This window comes from Arachis stenosperma, chromosome 5 (genome assembly GCF_014773155.1).
Source record: "Arachis stenosperma cultivar V10309 chromosome 5, arast.V10309.gnm1.PFL2, whole genome shotgun sequence".
Classification (NCBI taxonomy): Eukaryota; Viridiplantae; Streptophyta; class Magnoliopsida; order Fabales; family Fabaceae; genus Arachis; species Arachis stenosperma.
Genome location: NC_080381.1, coordinates 12,043,407 through 12,059,994, shown reverse-complemented (window position 1 = coordinate 12,059,994; position 16,588 = coordinate 12,043,407). Strand labels below are relative to the sequence as shown.

The 16,588-nt window shown below is 37.5% G+C and overlaps 3 protein-coding genes across 3 annotated transcripts; all 3 read left to right on the top strand.

Annotated features, from left to right (window-relative positions):
• Nucleotides 1–951: 951 nt before the first annotated feature.
• LOC130982290 (uncharacterized) lies at nt 952–4,964 on the top strand. The gene is made up of 5 exons (XM_057906243.1): nt 952–1,337; nt 2,405–3,120; nt 3,195–3,285; nt 3,412–4,420; nt 4,581–4,964. The coding sequence occupies exons 1-5, from the start codon at nt 1,008–1,010 to the stop codon at nt 4,736–4,738; spliced, it is 2,304 nt and encodes a 767-aa protein (XP_057762226.1). The 5' UTR covers nt 952–1,007; the 3' UTR covers nt 4,739–4,964.
• A 4,113-nt stretch (nt 4,965–9,077) lies between these two features.
• LOC130979850 (uncharacterized) lies at nt 9,078–10,932 on the top strand. The gene is made up of 4 exons (XM_057903394.1): nt 9,078–9,900; nt 10,004–10,106; nt 10,192–10,373; nt 10,463–10,932. Exons 1-4 carry the CDS (start codon nt 9,254–9,256, stop codon nt 10,734–10,736), a joined length of 1,206 nt encoding a protein of 401 aa, XP_057759377.1. The 5' UTR covers nt 9,078–9,253; the 3' UTR covers nt 10,737–10,932.
• Nucleotides 10,933–12,237: 1,305 nt separating this feature from the next.
• LOC130979239 (phosphopantetheine adenylyltransferase-like) lies at nt 12,238–15,330 on the top strand. Its single transcript, XM_057902623.1, has 7 exons — nt 12,238–12,684; nt 12,776–12,903; nt 13,011–13,082; nt 14,076–14,135; nt 14,505–14,599; nt 14,803–14,872; nt 14,983–15,330. Exons 1-7 carry the CDS (start codon nt 12,648–12,650, stop codon nt 15,097–15,099), a joined length of 579 nt encoding a protein of 192 aa, XP_057758606.1. The 5' UTR covers nt 12,238–12,647; the 3' UTR covers nt 15,100–15,330.
• The last annotated feature ends 1,258 nt before the right edge of the window (nt 15,331–16,588 follow it).

Genomic DNA, 16,588 nt, shown 5'->3' with positions numbered 1-16,588 from the left:
TCACATATTAACAGTACTATGCTGTTTGGACTTTAATTTAAAGTAGCTATACAAATGAGTAAAAGATAAAATGAAATGGTACTAGTAGGTGATTGGAAGATACAAACATAAACAAGAGTGACTCCATAACTTTTGAGCGTGAGAAACACTGCTCTCCCCTAACCAAAGCAATCATAGGGTGTCCTGCTTTTGCACTTGCCTCAACTATGTGATTTTCGAATGTGTCCTATGACTTTAACCAGAGTAAATATTAAATTCAGCCTCTATCTATTATAAAAATAAAACGAGGCGATTTTGGTAACTTATTAAATTCAGTCTCTATCTATTAGATGTTAACTTATTAAAGATAGATTCCTTTTTTATTATCCTTATCAATATAATATATGAATATCTATGTTTTCTTTGAAATTAGAAAAATACATGTTAAATATATTAATTTACTACTTTGTTGCTTTGCACAAATGATTGTTTTATTTCATAGAAGAAATTTTAAATATTAATCATAATAATCCATTTTTATTTATCTTTATAAGTGTTCAAATATTTAATATTATCCCATAACATAAATATAACAGTAAAGAACACACAAAAGACAAATATGCACGAAAAAATTTGCTGTTGAAATAGATAACAATCTTTAAAAATTTGTTAATTAAAGGTTTAAATTCGTATAAGAAAACAAATCTACCGCTGAATATTTCTCATACAAAAATAAATCGATTCGTGATCATTATTCATAAAAAGACATTAATTTTTGACCAATTTTTATTCACCAACATATCATTTAATAGTAACTTAGTATCTACATTAATAACATTAAGTGTCATGTAGATATTTTTCGTTAAATTTAGTGAAAAAAGATGAAAAAACTACTATAACTCACACAGAAAAGAGACATTTTTAATTTTTATATGGACCACAGGGTGTGTTTCATCGGGTTATGGGAATCGGGAGGTAAACATGGATGTGGTGTCAGGTGTGTTATAAATTAGACCGTGCGACACCGAATGTGCAACACGGAAGGTCCGAGTTGGTGCTACGAAAACGGATGGTCCGTTTTGTTGCATGGTGAACACGCGGCACGCGAATGTAGCTCCCCAAAGGGTGTCCCACAGACCAAAACGCGGGATGTATTAAGGACTCTCACCCACCATCCGAGTTATTACTTTGAGCCTTCACTTTCAACCTCAAAACTCCATAGTTGTGCTTCCTTTCTCTGCTGCTGGTGGGTTTGCATGGTGGAGAAAATAACAAAATGTCAAAAAAAAAAAAATAAATTTAAAGATGTTGATCGCCCTGAGCTTCATATTATGCACTATCTTAGTCATTCTGATTATGTAAGTTTGTTTAATATTTTTTTTAATTTTTATAATTATAGTTATTATTGTTAGAAACTTAGTTGTTGTTATTATTGTTAAGATCTGAACTTAGAATTAATCATAGAATGGTTAGGACTATTTTTAATTTTTTTCTTTAAATTTTTCACTATTTTTGGATAAAAATTATTATTTAGTGTGTTAATTATTATTATTGTTAGTGTGTTAATACTATTTTCAACTGTTGGACTATGTTGCAGTTTAAAAGAAAAGCGCAATAGTTTTTTTAATTTGTTTAATATTTCTTATTATAATTACTAGAATTTTGGAAGAAATAAAAATATGAAAATATTTAGAAAATAAATTATAAAATGTTAACCGAATTGTTATTAATTTTTGGATATAACGTCCTTTTTTTAAATATTTTATAAAATTTTAATTATTTATAATTGTTAGAATATTAAATATTATTGTGGCTATGAGTAAAAGTGTGTTACTTTATTTTTGTTAATTGTAATTATTATTGTTAGGAAGTTAATTATTATTGTTATTAGAAAATGAATTTAAGAAAAAATGACAATAATTATTAATATTTTTTCAAATTTAGAAATATGTATGTAATTTTAGTTAAGTTATAGTTATAGTTAATAGATAATTAATATTACAAATAATAATAATGTTAGATATTAAAAAATTCTTTTTCATATCGCAAATAAATAAACAAATAGCATCTTTAATGTACTAATTTTTTTGAGATTTGATTAGGAATGTATGTATATGTATGTATTATGAATCTATGTATATGTATTAGAAATGTATGTATATGTATGTATTATGAATCTATGTATATGTATTCATTAGTTAATGTTATGAATAATTCATTTTGGAAGTACTAATTATTTGTTTTAGTCAAATTAAGTCAAAAAATTTATGACATATGTGTGGTTTCAAGTAATATTTGTTGTTGAGTTAGTTGTGTAGATTTTGTTAATGAGTGGCTGTAGCTTAAGAATTCTTGTCTTCTAGTAGTAAGTGATATAATAATAGTAGTTAATGAGTTGACTAATAATTTATTATGTTTCTTGCAGAAATTAAGAATGTTGACCTGTGACCATCCAGTTCCGCCGGATCGGTACAACGATCAAGTGGAGGAGCATTTACGAGTTACTGGATTCTATCATGCATCTCAAATTGGTGTCGTACAAAATCAGAAAGCACTCGTGAATGCTCTAATCGAACGCTGGCACCCTGATACACATACGTTTCACCTTCCAATTGGTGAATGTGCCGTAACTCTTGAAGATGTTGCTCTAATTCTTGGTCTTCCGACGGATGGTTTTCCAGTTACTGGGATGACAATTAGTAATTTTTCAGCGTTGGAGGTGGAGTGTTTGCATCAGTTTGGAATCGCACCACGTAAGTCAGAGTGTAGAGGATGCTGCATAAAACTGACTTGGCTGCGGAATCTAAAAGAAAACATTCAGTTGACTGATGAAATAAGTATACAGAGGTATGTGAAGTGCCACATTATGTTGCTGATCGGGACGATCTTGTTTGGGGATAAATCTGGGGCAGGTGTGCATTGGAAGTTTCTACCCTTGCTTCGTGATTTTGCGAGTATTGGACAGTATAGTTGGGGATCGGCATGCCTAGCACACCTCTACAGGGCATTATGCAGGGCATCTCGTTATAATTGTAAGGAAATGGATGGTCCAATAACACTTCTGCTCGGTTGGGCTTGGATCCGACTGCCATATCTATCGCCGCTTCCTAGGGAACCCCACAGTTTTCCACTAGCCAACAGGTAATATTACGTTACAATCTAGCTATAACTTTATATTTAAAATCCAGTTTAGATAATTGAATATATGATATTAGGTGGCGTAACTGGGAGCGTGGTTACCGACGATATAGATATCTGAATCTAGCTCACTTTAGGAAGGCCTTTGATGAACTCCAGGAAGGCCAGGTGTGTTTTAATTAAAGAATTCTTAGTTTCGGCTTTGGTGTCCTGAAACATAATTATAAAGCTTTCTTGCATTGTTCTTGTTATTGGTATTCTGGGTTATAATCAGTAGTTTCTTTTTTTTTCCAGTTTGTGTGGGTTGCATATGCTGTGGATCGCGTGGATCCGAACATCATTCCTGCTGAAATCTATATGCAGTCGGTTGTGTGGAGTGCTACTGTTCTGTTGGTGTCATTTGAATGTATCGAGTGGCATGCTATCGATAGGTATAGGCGACAGTTCGGTTTCGTACAGGGAGTACCTCCTCAAGAGTGGAGTCTGGACAAGGCCCATGGAGAAGTCCTGACTGGTCCTAAGAATCTTAACTGGGCCACAATACCGAGTCATTCAAGTTGGGTTATGCATTGGACAAACAGGTATAACTACATCCTTTCTGAGCTTCCCATGAATTCACAGCATCCATTGGAAACTTACATGGACTGGTACCGGTCAAAATATGGGGACCGCTTGAACTTGTCGAATCTTGTGGGTCAAGACAGTGATGAGGGTAATCAGGATATGGATGAGGGTAATGAGGGTATAGATGAGGATAATGAGGGTATGGATGAGGATAGTCAAGATGCGGATGATGACAATGTGGAACTGGAGCCACAGTCGCCGCAAACATCTATTCTGAATCCACTTCCACAAGAACAACCTCAGTTCTCAAGCCAGTACGTACCTCAGACACAGTTCACCCCGTCATTTCCAATGCATCAACAATATTGGGGTATGTCACAGTTTGAACCCAGAAAAGGAGGTTCTTTTAGCCAATTGCTTGGGTTCATGGCTGCAGATGCAGGACAATCACAATATGGCAATCAACCTGAGTTCCTGGCGGGTAGGTATTCATTGGATGCGAGGCTCCCGTGTCATACCTCATCGGTCGCTTTTGGAGGGTTCGTATCTGTTGACTCTAATAGAAATGAAGGTGGATGCGGAGTTCTTAATAGTCAAAATTCTAACCGTATTTCCATGGGACCTCTTCAAGAAGATGCTAACACACCCGAGCTAGATACGAATGCGTATATAGTAGATGACCCGAATGAGGAGGATGAAATAGAGGAGTTCGATGAGGATGAGGAATCCCACAATGATGGTATTATGTTTTGTCTTGTGCTTTACATGTTTGATTAGCTATTCATTTTATGTTCATAAATGGTATCTTTGTGTCGTTTTACTAAATGAAATGTTGTATCCATGTTGGTTTGACTACCTAATATCACAATATTTAATTATTTTTATTATTGTGTATACAGATCAGGCACACACTCCGGATGACAAAGGCAAATGTTACAATTTGAGGATTGATCCGCCACGTCGCAGCGCTAATCGATATACTCCATCTGTGTTCAAAAGGGCCGCAAAGAAATGCAAGAACTTTGTGAATGATGTAAAGTGGACAATAAAAAAGTAGTTGTGGTGTAATACTCTTATTTTTGTCTTAAAAATGTGGACTATGTTTAGGATACTTTGCATGTGTTGGACATTATGTATTAATGATTTGGACTATTGTATGTTTAGAGTATTTATGTATTCATAATAACGTGGACTATGGTATGTTTAGAGATTTTATGTATCAATAATGTGAACTATGGTAATGAGTTTTACTAGATGGTATGTTTAGAGTATTTATGTACTTATGAACTTATTAAAGGGATTAACTCTGTGGACTATGTATTAATTAATGTCATATTATGAAATGCTTCATATAGAGTATAAGGCTGGATTGACGTAGTTTATAACGCCACATAAACTAGGTTAAGGTTCTTCATATTATACAATGTTACATATATCATACATTGTTAACTCAAATAAACAGCTCCTGACAAACCATATAATGCCACATATATAATATCATCTCAGAATAAGAATCTACTGACGATCTCTATCGGCATTTGCACCACCTGGCTGACGGCATCTGCTACGGCTGTGTCCCTCAGCTCCACATAGCCTACATCGCCTAGGCCGACGTAACATTCGCGTGTCCATCTCATTCAAGAAGCGCGTCATTTTGGGGCGACCTTTCGTGACGCGTCTCAGGAACGGATTCTGGATAAACCGAGGTCCGTTGTAAGCAGGCCATGTAGTGGAGTTACCTAGTGGCCTAAACCTTGCTCGGTACACCCGACGAACTTGGTCTATCTTATACACATTATGAACATACACTTGTCAATCCAGTCGCTGGTTGGCACAACATGCAAACACATGTCGACAGGGGATCCAGTCCACCTGAAACTCACCACAGTCACATCGAAGGCCACGTAGGTCCACTGCAAACTCCAATCCACTTGGCATCTCACGCATCTCAAAGACCTCATTCTGCCGGTCAAAGCAACTAACCTGAATGTTTCCTGATGCTCGTTGGTTTGCATGCAACTTCGAGGTCACGACATCAGAAAACACATGGCCAGCATTAATTCGGGCTTCCGCCTCCGCTCTTTTTCGGGTAAACAACTCGTTAAGCCTGTAGAATGTAGCCTTCACAAGGGTAGTCACCGGGAGATTGCGTGCACCCTTCAATACTGAATTGATGCATTCTACTAGATTCGTCGTCATATGACCCCATCGATATCCACCGTCAAAAGCCAACGCATACTGTTCTCGGGGATTCGGTTTAACCAGTCAGTGTAGGCCTCGCCCCGTTCTCGTAAACGCTGGTAACGCACCTCGTACTCCCGCACCGTCCTCGAATATCCTGAAGGATAAAAAGAAATATTTGAAACAAAAGAGGTCAACACAATTATTGAAGGGAACTCTGTGACAAAATTAATTAGCTATACTGAGCGGTACCTAAGTTGATGACCAGTTTCTGCAAGTACGGCGCCTTGAATTTTCTCAAAAAATTCGACTCTATATGCCTGATGCAAAACATATGAAAAGCTCTAGGAGGTGACCAAGTCCCGTTACTCCTTTCCACAACTGCATTTATGGATTCGTGACGGTCAGATATCAGTCCCACACCATCCCGAGTGACAACATATTGACGAAGGTTACTCAGAAAAAAGTGCCACGCATCTGAAGTCTCTCCCTCCACAATCGCAAACGCAATTGGGACGATATTGTTGTTGCCATCCTGTGACACTGCCACTAGTAGACAATCCTTGTACTTTCCGTATAAGTGAGTCCCATCCACCTGGACAACTGGCTTACAATGTCTGAATGCTCTAATACAGGGGTAATAACTCCAAAAGACATGATGCAACACTTGGATATCAGTCACCAAGTCATCGCCTTGATATGCAGGCATAGTCTCAAAATGAACAACAGCTGACGGCTCCTTGTGGCACATGGCCTCAAACCATATAGGCAATGCTTCGTACGATGCTTTTCAGCCTCCAAATATTTTTTTCACTACATTTTGCTTAGCCAACCATGCTTTCTGATAACTAACAGTGTAGTTGAACTTCGATTGCACCTCTGCTATAATCGATTTTACCTTTAAGGCGGGGTCAGCCTCAACCAACGGTTTAATTGCTTCTGCAATTGTGGTCGAATCCAGCTTCGAATGATCCAGAGAAATTGTGGCTCTGGTACATGTGTGACTGCCATTATACCTCCTTATAACCCAATAGTACTTCCGGCTGATCATGCTAACCCGGATAAGCCAATCACACCCTGACCCATACTGTGTACACTTCGCATAAAATGTCAACGGCTCAGATTCATACACCCGGTAGTCTACGCTTCTTCGAATAGTATACTCTTTTATCGCTTTAATAACAGCTTCCCTGAAACTGAATTCCATCCCAACGGCAAATTCACCATCTGCGACAAAAGAAATTTCTGCCACGAGGACAGCCATACAACCAATTTTAAAAACACAAATATTTAAACATTCAAAAATTAAGGTAAAACAATTTTTACTGCATCAATTATGATAAAAACCTCCAAAATAATTATATTTAACTAATTTACTAACAAATACTTATTTATATTCAACTAATCGGCTAACAGATACTAATTTTAATTTAACTAATTTGCTAGTTTACCATTCTATACTAATAAATACTAATTTATATTAATATAATTTACAAATTTACTAATAAATATTAGTAAATACCAATTTATATTTACTTAATTTACTAAATTACCTCATAAATACTAACGGATATTTAACTAATTTACTTATTAACGAATAAATTCTAATTTATATTCAACTAATTCAATAACTCCCAAATAAATTTTCTATCTTAAAGTTAAATACACAAACAGGTAAACAAAAAATAAATACTTATCGAGTATATTTTCACACACCTCACTAAGCTACTTGGTCCAACTATCAAGATAAATTAATAAATAATTTCAATCCTTCTTATGAGTACGGAGAATTACGTACCTGCACTGATATAATCCGGAAACTCCGAAACATGCATGGTTTCCAAATCCAAAACTCGCATGAATGATGGCTCCTCAAACGGCACATCGTTTGCCAGTGCAGTTGCCACGTCAGACACATCCGGAGCCATAGCTCCGTCACCTTCAACCTCATCTCCATCTGGACGAACAAATTCGTAGTTGCTTTCGAACTCTTCTTCACTATCACTATTGTAATCTTTCCGTAAAACATTCTGGTCGGCCTCAGATTGCTCAAACTCAACATACAACTCGATGAACGAGAGTTGACTCCGATTTTCAATATACATGGAAAACATATTGCATGCTCGCTTCGTCCGTAACATATTTCGTTTGAAACTGGACGAATCCACCAAACACTTGTATAGGATATCTATACAGAATACAGGATATTCTTCTTGCCCTCTCAGAATGAATCTCTTCACAGATCACACCTTTGAGCTCTTCAAATGAGATTGTGAAAGGAATCACAACATCTAACGGATTATCACAAACAAATGTTACTCCTTCAGATGTTTGTAACAAAATCTGACCAAAATAATACACCTTCAATAATACTCTGTCACTCATTTCTCTCAATCACATTAACAAGCTCATAAACTTGGGTTTTAGATTTCTAGTTATTATGCGAAACAAGTAAAGAACAGAGGAACTAAAAATCAGAAGAAAGAGCCGTTGAAGAAGGAGAAAAAGAAGATGCGAGTTGTTGTTGGGTCTGATCCAGTTTTCACCAACTTTTATTTAAAGTCCGAACCAAATCGGACCATGCGATTACCTTTAGTGAATTCAAAAAAATAATAAAAAACTGAGCTCGGACCCTCCGATTTCATAACACAACACACAAAAAAAAATTCACACCGCTAACAACTCGGAGGGTACGATTTACACCTTCTAGAGTTCCAACATCTCTTCATCCTCAAATCGGACCTACCGATTTACTATGCAAAATATGACACTCAAACAACTCGCACGGTCCGAGTTGTTGGGCCTGACAGTTATAAAAAAGCTGTCCCACATATTTGTATTGCACCCCATGACTCTATATCCAGATAACACACACACAAAGTCTCTATATAAAAAAAATTGAGCCAAAAATAGACAAGAATCAAAATAGATGTATTTTTTCTATAAAAACCACCTTGTGTTATTTTAGGGTCAATACAAATCGAATTGATTTCCGAAACATATACAAAATACTAAGTCTAAAGGTCAGTATTTTTTATTAAAATTTGACCTGTACTTAATCAACAAAAAAAAAATCTCACATCATTACATTATTAAAAATATCCATAATAACTAATTAATAACTATAAATCACAAAATTTACTAGCCAATCACTCCTCGGCACAAAATTCTTAGACACGCAGAATTACAGAAATACACAATTACACATACATGTCACTTAGTTTGGGGCATAAGCATGAAGCATATACTACGAGAGTAATGATCCATCCTTGGATGGAGAAATATGGTCCGCATTTACAATGAAAATAAAGCTGCTTCAACATTCGATTGAATTTCGATCAAAACAGTGAAACGAAACAGCACAGCAATATCATCATCCTCTAATTCGGCAATGGAGGCTCATATGAGGATCCTGAACCCCTCAATTCTTGGTCGCCACCTTCTTCAGAAAACCACTTCACATTCACATTCACATTCTCTTCTCCATCTGCCGAAATCAAAACCCGCGCTCCCTTTTCGTTATTGCTACCACCGTAACGCAACACCCATAATCTGCTCCTCTCAATTTCCCACCTTTCCAAATCCCAATCCCAATCCCAATCCCTTCACCTTCTTCTCCTCCCTCACCGCCTCCCAAAACCTCAACTTTTCTCACCCTATAAAAAATGTCAGCCCCTTCCTCTCCCGTTCTCATGGTGGCGGGTTCGTTTGGAACCCTGCTTCGGAGAACAGAATTGGGGGAAAGATGGGATTTTGCGGGGCGGAAGGGAGGGTTACGACGGTGGTGTTGTTGGGGTGGCTGGGAGCGAAGACGAAGCACCTCAAGAGGTACGTGGAGTGGTACAACGCGCGTGGAGTACACGCGATGACGTTCGTGGTTGATGTGAGGGAGCTGCTCTCCTTCGACCTTGGGAGGATACTTGAGAGGCGAATCTCTGCGCTGGCGGACGAGCTCATCACGTGGGTGTCACGTGACGAAGAGGATGGGAGGCAACGCTGTTTGGTGTTTCACACTTTCAGCAACACTGGTTGGTTTACGTATGTATGTTCAATCCCATTCCATTCCCTCGTGATTTCAATCTTGGTGGGTGGTTACATTACTAATTGTTCGTAATTTCGTTTCTTTTTCTTTTTATTACAGTTATGGTTCCATTCTTGCGAGAATGCTCGATAGACAGGATCTGATGGATAAGATTAAAGGATGCATTGTTGATTCTGGAGGAGGAGAACCCTTTAATCCACAGGTAACTTGATGTGTTAGTTCATTGTTCTTGGCTTTGTTGTTGAATTAAATTGAATATGGTGAGCTATTGTATATTGATCTTGTAGGTATGGGCTGCTGGTTTTTCTGCTGCCATATTGAAGAAGCGCAGCTCTTCGACCCAAGCCACTGAGACTGAAGTTAACGCATCAAACATTCAACAAAATGAACCTTCAAGAATGGAGATCTTGGTCTTGGCGCTTTTAGAGAAGTTGTTCTCATTTCTATTGAAATTGCCTGATGTGAATCAGTGAGTCTCTTCTCTCAATGCCAATGTTTCTTGTTGTTCTAGTAGTTGTGTACTATATAGTAAGCTAATTTGTCTTGTGTCCCAAACAGGAGGTTAACAAGAGTTGTGAATGTGCTGTTGAAGCAGCAACCTTGCCCTCAGCTATACCTGTATAGTACGGCTGACAAAGTGGTTCCGTACCAATCAATAGAAGGGTTCATTGAGGAGCAAAGGAGGATGGGAAGGAGGGTAAGGTCCTTCAACTTCGGTTCATCCCCTCATGTGGATCATTACAGGACTTTTCCGGACTTGTATTTATCAGAGGTTACTGATTTCTTGAACGAGTGTTTTGCAACAGCCAACAAGACCACTTCCATATCTTGAGAGTCACTACCTTTCAAGTGTAAAATTATTTGCTTATTGGTTAGTCCCAAGTGGAATTTATTTACTTTGGCTATATGAACATGTATGCAACATTCAAAATTTCAGAAATAGATCGATTCTTTTGATGATTGATGAAGAAAATAGACATGGCAAACTGTTAGCAGAACTTGGGTGGTAGACTTGAAACAAATTGATTAATTGGAATATTGGTTCAAGGTACTAACATAGTAACATTTACATCAACATCATCTCCACGTAAGGCATTAAACTCAGCTGTTAAATGTCAGTTTACTGGCAGGAATAAATAAATCGCTAAAATGTCTTAGATTTCTTGACATATATTACCAAATTACAAAACAATCCATGGTCAGAGTGTTAATCGGACACCTAAACCGATGCAAAATATTAGTAAGATGATATTACGATAAAATGTTGAATTGAGACATTTTCCTAAGCAGAATTGGGGGATAATTAGGGGTAAGTACGATTTTGGTCCCTTAAGTTTAGTGCCAGAATCAAATTCGTCCCTCTTGTTATTTTGCCATTAAAATCGTCCTTAATGTTGCATTTGTATTTAACTTCGTCCTTTGTAATTAAAATTTTTTTTTAATGACAATTCTACCCTTCCCCCTTCCCCCCACCCCTACCCCCACTGTCCCCTCCCCTTCCCGCTTCCCCCCACCCCCACTGTCCCCTCCCCCTCCCCCTCTCCCATTTCCCCTTCCCCATCCCCGCCTCCCATTCCCCCTTCCCCCCACCCCCACTGTCCCCTCCCCCCACCCCCACGCGTCCCCTCCCCCTCCCCGTCTCCACTGTCCCCTTCCCCCCACCCCAGTCGCCGCCTCTGCCTCCTCCTCCTCCTCTCATCTTCGTCACGTCCGTGAACCGCTGTCGTGCCCTTGCACCTCGCCCTCCTCGCCGCATCTGCTCCTCCTCGTCCTTACCGCCGCGACCTCCTCCTCCTATGCTCCTCCTTCTCTGTTGAATCTTTGATTTGTTGAATCATTGTTGATTTTGAGTTGTTGGTTTTCATTGATCTCTGTTTGTTATTTGTTGTTGTGTTGGTAGTGGTGGTGGTGGTGGTTGTGTTAGGGGGAAGGGGTGGAGACGCGGACTGGTAGTGGGGGCAGGGGAAAGGGGAAGGGGAGGCGGGGTGAGGGTGGAGGTGAAGGGAAGGGGAGGACGCGGTTTGGTTGGAGGTGGGAGGAAGGGGTGACTGGGGGTGGGAGTGGGGGGGGGGGGGGGGAAGGGTAGGATGCGGTGTGGTTGGAAGTGGGGGGAAGGGGTGATTGGGGGTGGAGGTGGGGGGAAGGGGAGGACGCGGTGTGGTTGGAGGTGGGGGGAAGGGGTGACTGGGGCTGGGGGTGGGGGGGAAGGGGGGGTGAGGTGGGGGTGGAGGTGGGGGGAAGGGGAGGACGCAGTGTGGTGGTGGTGCTGGGGGGTTTGGGGACCGCCGGGGGTGGAGGTGGAGGGAGAGGGGAAAGGGGAAAGGGGAGGGTATTTTTGTCCAAAAAAAATAAAAAGGACGATTTTAATACAAAAAAAACGTTAAGGACGATTTTATATCGAAAATAAGAAGAGGGACGAATTCGATTTTGGGGCTAAACTTTAGGGACCAAAATCGTACTTACCCCGGGATAATTATGTAATTGTAGTGAGGGACCACAGGTGAGCTGAACATTCTTGTTGTGCGGCTAAAATCTCCCGCACGTTTCGGTTGTTGAATCTGATTTTCTTTAGGTCCTAACCATCAAGCGTGTGGTATTCTCACCTTTAAATATTGGCACGCAAATAGTTGCACCGTACGGTATTCTCACCAACCACCGTGCTAGCTCCTTTGACGGCCTGAGGAATTACCAACCTAACCGGAAGATCTGGACCGTTGTTTTCGAATCGCACGCCTCTGCTTTTATGTTGAACCTGCAGCAGAAGAAAAGCGAGGCTGATGGTAAGTGACACTAGAACTAGAAATAGTTATGTTTTGAAATCAGCGCAAATGGTGCCTCAATGTGTTCGCATTTTCTTGTTTTGAATTTAAGCTATTCCAATGGCCGCTCAAGATGATCCCATGCTGCTTCCCACCCTCTCTCCCCCCAACACCTACCAAGCTGTCGTCAACGGCGGCACCTTTGACCGATTGCACGATGGCCACCGCCTCTTCCTCACCGTCTCTCTCTCTCTCTCTCTCTCTCTCTCTCTCTCTCTCTCTCTCTCATTTAGAAATTTCCAGTTTATATATCTATGTAATGTGAAATGTTGAAACTTTTTTAGCAGGCTTCAGCACAGTTGGCAAGGCACCGGATTGTGATCGGAGTTTGCGATGGACCTATGCTCGCAAAGAAGCAGGTTAGCCTTTTTTTTTTTTCATTTTACGTATATCATAATGTTACTCTCGTTCAAAATTGATTAGCTTCCTTCTCTGTGCTGAGAAGAGAAAAGTAAACTAATTTGTTTATTTGTGTCAATGTCCAAAATTAGATTTTTCATGTACCTGCGCAGTAGTATAATTGCAGCTTCAATTTTATGTTTTAAGTTGTGTAGCCCACCCAGGTCCCATCATGCTGTGGATTACTAATTTTTAGTATTACAGTTCAACCAGTTCTTGATTTGTTGCAAGTTGGATTCTTTTTATCCTCTTAGTTCTATTGAAAATGTGAATTTTTCTATCTGCTCCACACTGTTGTGTCTTCAATTTCAATCAGGTATGGTTTGTGTTGCAGAAAGTCATAGTTGAAGAGCCTCCAAGACATGATCATTCATTAGTTGAGACTTGAGTGCTAAAACAAGAAAGAAACAATTAGGCTTTGATTTTTTCATTTTTATTTTTTCCCCCTCTTTCGGTGTCATCTTCTCTCACTGAACTCTTGTAGCTTAGTATTGGTGTCTGAGTCAAATTATTTTCGGATTGATCAGATTAATTAGAAGAGTATGTCTGAATTCAAATTCCAGACAATATATTCATTTTCAGTAGTCAATGTGCAAAATATAAAGTAGTGAAACTGAGTATCATGCCACAACTGACTAAACTGTTAAGTACTTCAATTTTTTGTCTCTTGAAATTTTTTTGGTAGAGAAATTCAGTTTTGAAATTTGGGAATTATATTTTTTTACAAAAGTTTCTCTATTAAATTGTATAGGAGCTCACTGATTTAAACATTGTATAATGGAGCTTGTTAACTGGTAATTTCAACTTTAAGATGAAAGATCACCTTATTACCAAGTTATAATTTTTGGTGTATGGATTTTACTCACAAAAGAGCCACTTTCCCTCATCTCTTCAGGCTTTGCTTTTGCTTTTAGGTTTGAAATTTCCTTATATGATCCTTCTCTACTTTGCAGTTTGCTGAACTGATACAGCCTATTGAGGAAAGGATACACAATGTTGAAACTTTCATAAAGGTACAAAGGCAATGTTTTCCTTATCACACATAATTTATCAAAAATAATCTCCTCTATTTCATGTACTTTTCTTCCCCCCCCCCCTCTTTCTCTCTCTCTCTCTCTCTTAAACGAGCATAATTATTAGCCAAGAAAAGTTTACCCTCTTAATGATGGATGAATTTATTTATTATATTATTTTGTTGACATATGCATGTCTATTTTAAGTGGTGTGTCTTTGTATTATTAGTTTCTGAGGGTGGATGGAAAGAAAATGAATGATGTCCTAATCTACATCCATCCATCAGTTGCATATCATTTAAGATTTATTTGAAAGAAAAAAAATCTTATATAAATTTTTATTTGAAATTGGTATGCAAAACCATGCAGTCTATCAAGCCAGAACTGGAAGTGCAAGCTGTACCAATCACAGATCCTTATGGGCCTTCTATCGTGGATGCAGATTTGGAGGCTGTGGTTGTAAGGTTTGTAATCTGTAAGCTTGTGTTATGCCAGTTTTATTTGTTGTTTTCTGATCTTGATGATCATGATCATTAGAGTGTTGCTCTGATAGAGACTTGAGCAAGTTTATTACTATCATAATTTTGTGAAATCTTTTAGGTTTCTAATAATTGTAGCATAATTTTGTGAATTCTTTGATACCTGACTCATGTTGGTTCTCATACAGCAAAGAGACAGTACCTGGAGGATTAGCAGTAAACAGGAAAAGAGCTGAAAGAGGCCTTTCACAGTTGAAGGTATAGCTGTTTATTTATTTACTTTTTTTTCACCATAGAAAAAGTAAGAAACTAATTTGTCAAAACATTTCTATGACATATTAGAAATTGTTTCTATGTATCATATGCAGATTGAAGTTGTAGATTTGGTCTCTGGAGGTTCGGGTGAAGTTAAGCTGAGTTCATCAATGTTAAGGAAGCTTGAGGCTGAAAAAGTCAACCAGCAAAGCACAATATCACAGACTTAGAAACAAAGAATTTGTTCAGCTTATACATATATTATTTTTCAAACATTGTTTACATGATTGCAACATGCAAGTTGTTGTTTCATCAGAGTTCAGAAAATGGAGGAAACATTTTAGGAGTGAGAAAAATAGGGAGAAACTCGCAAATCCTTGAGAAGGAAGAACTTTTCTCCCTGCAGATAATATTTGTATCATTGAATTTATTTAATGAAATGTGACTATATATTATTTAAAGGCGAAGATCATATACGATGGTTTATTTCAAGCGAACGTTGATTTTACCCATTTTAATTATGAATGTTTTTTCTCTACTAGAATTAATTTTTCTATTTTCTTTAAAGTAATTGCAAATATAAAGTATCTGATAAGGTAAAATAAATTTTAAGTGTAATTTTAGTATATTCACTCTCTTGCAAATAATTTTTTTTTTTAAATAACATATGATTGGATATAAATCTAGAAAAATTTCAAAAACGCTAGTTTAAAATTAGATCAGGATGGGAAATAGTTTTTTTTTTTTTTTTTAATCAACGGCATTGACCCCTTGGCGGTTGAAATTGTAACAGTTACGTTAAGAGTTAAGAGTGAAGAGGAGACTATATAGTAGGGCAACGGATACTTTTGTTTCAGAATTACAAATTAATTTCAAAATTTCAAAATTAAAGGCGAAGATCATATACGGTGGTTTATTTCAAGCGAACGTTGATTTTACCCATTTTAATTATGAATGTTTTTTCTCTACTAGAATTAATTTTTCTATTTTCTTTAAAGTAATTGCAAATATAAAGTATCTGATAAGGTAAAATAAATTTTAAGTGTAATTTTAGTATATTCACTCTCTTGCAAATAATTTTTTTTTCTAAATAACATATGATTGGATATAAATCTAGAAAAATTTCAAAAACGCTAGTTTAAAATTAGATCAGGATGGGAAATAGTTTTTTTTTTTTTTTAAATCAACGGCATTGACCCCTTGGCGGTTGAAATTGTAACAGTTACGTTAAGAGTTAAGAGTGAAGAGGAGACTATATAGTAGGGCAACGGATACTTTTGTTTCAGAATTACAAATTAATTTCAAAATTTCAAAATTAAAGGCGAAGATCATATACGGTGGTTTATTTCAAGCCAACGTTGATTTTACCCATTTTAATTATGAATGTTTTTTCTCTACTAGAATTAATTTTTCTATTTTCTTTAAAGTAATTGCAAATATAAAGTATCTGATAAGGTAAAATAAATTTTAAGTGTAATTTTAGTATATTCACTCTCTTGCAAATAATTTTTTTTTTCTAAATAACATATGATTGGATATAAATCTAGAAAAATTTCAAAAACGCTAGTTTAAAATTAGATCAGGATGGGAAATAGTTTTTTTTTTTTTAAATCAACGGCATTGACCCCTTGGCGGTTGAAATTGTAACAGTTACGTTAAGAGTTAAGAGTGAAGAGGAGACTATATAGTAGGGCAACGGATACTTTTGTTTCAGAATTA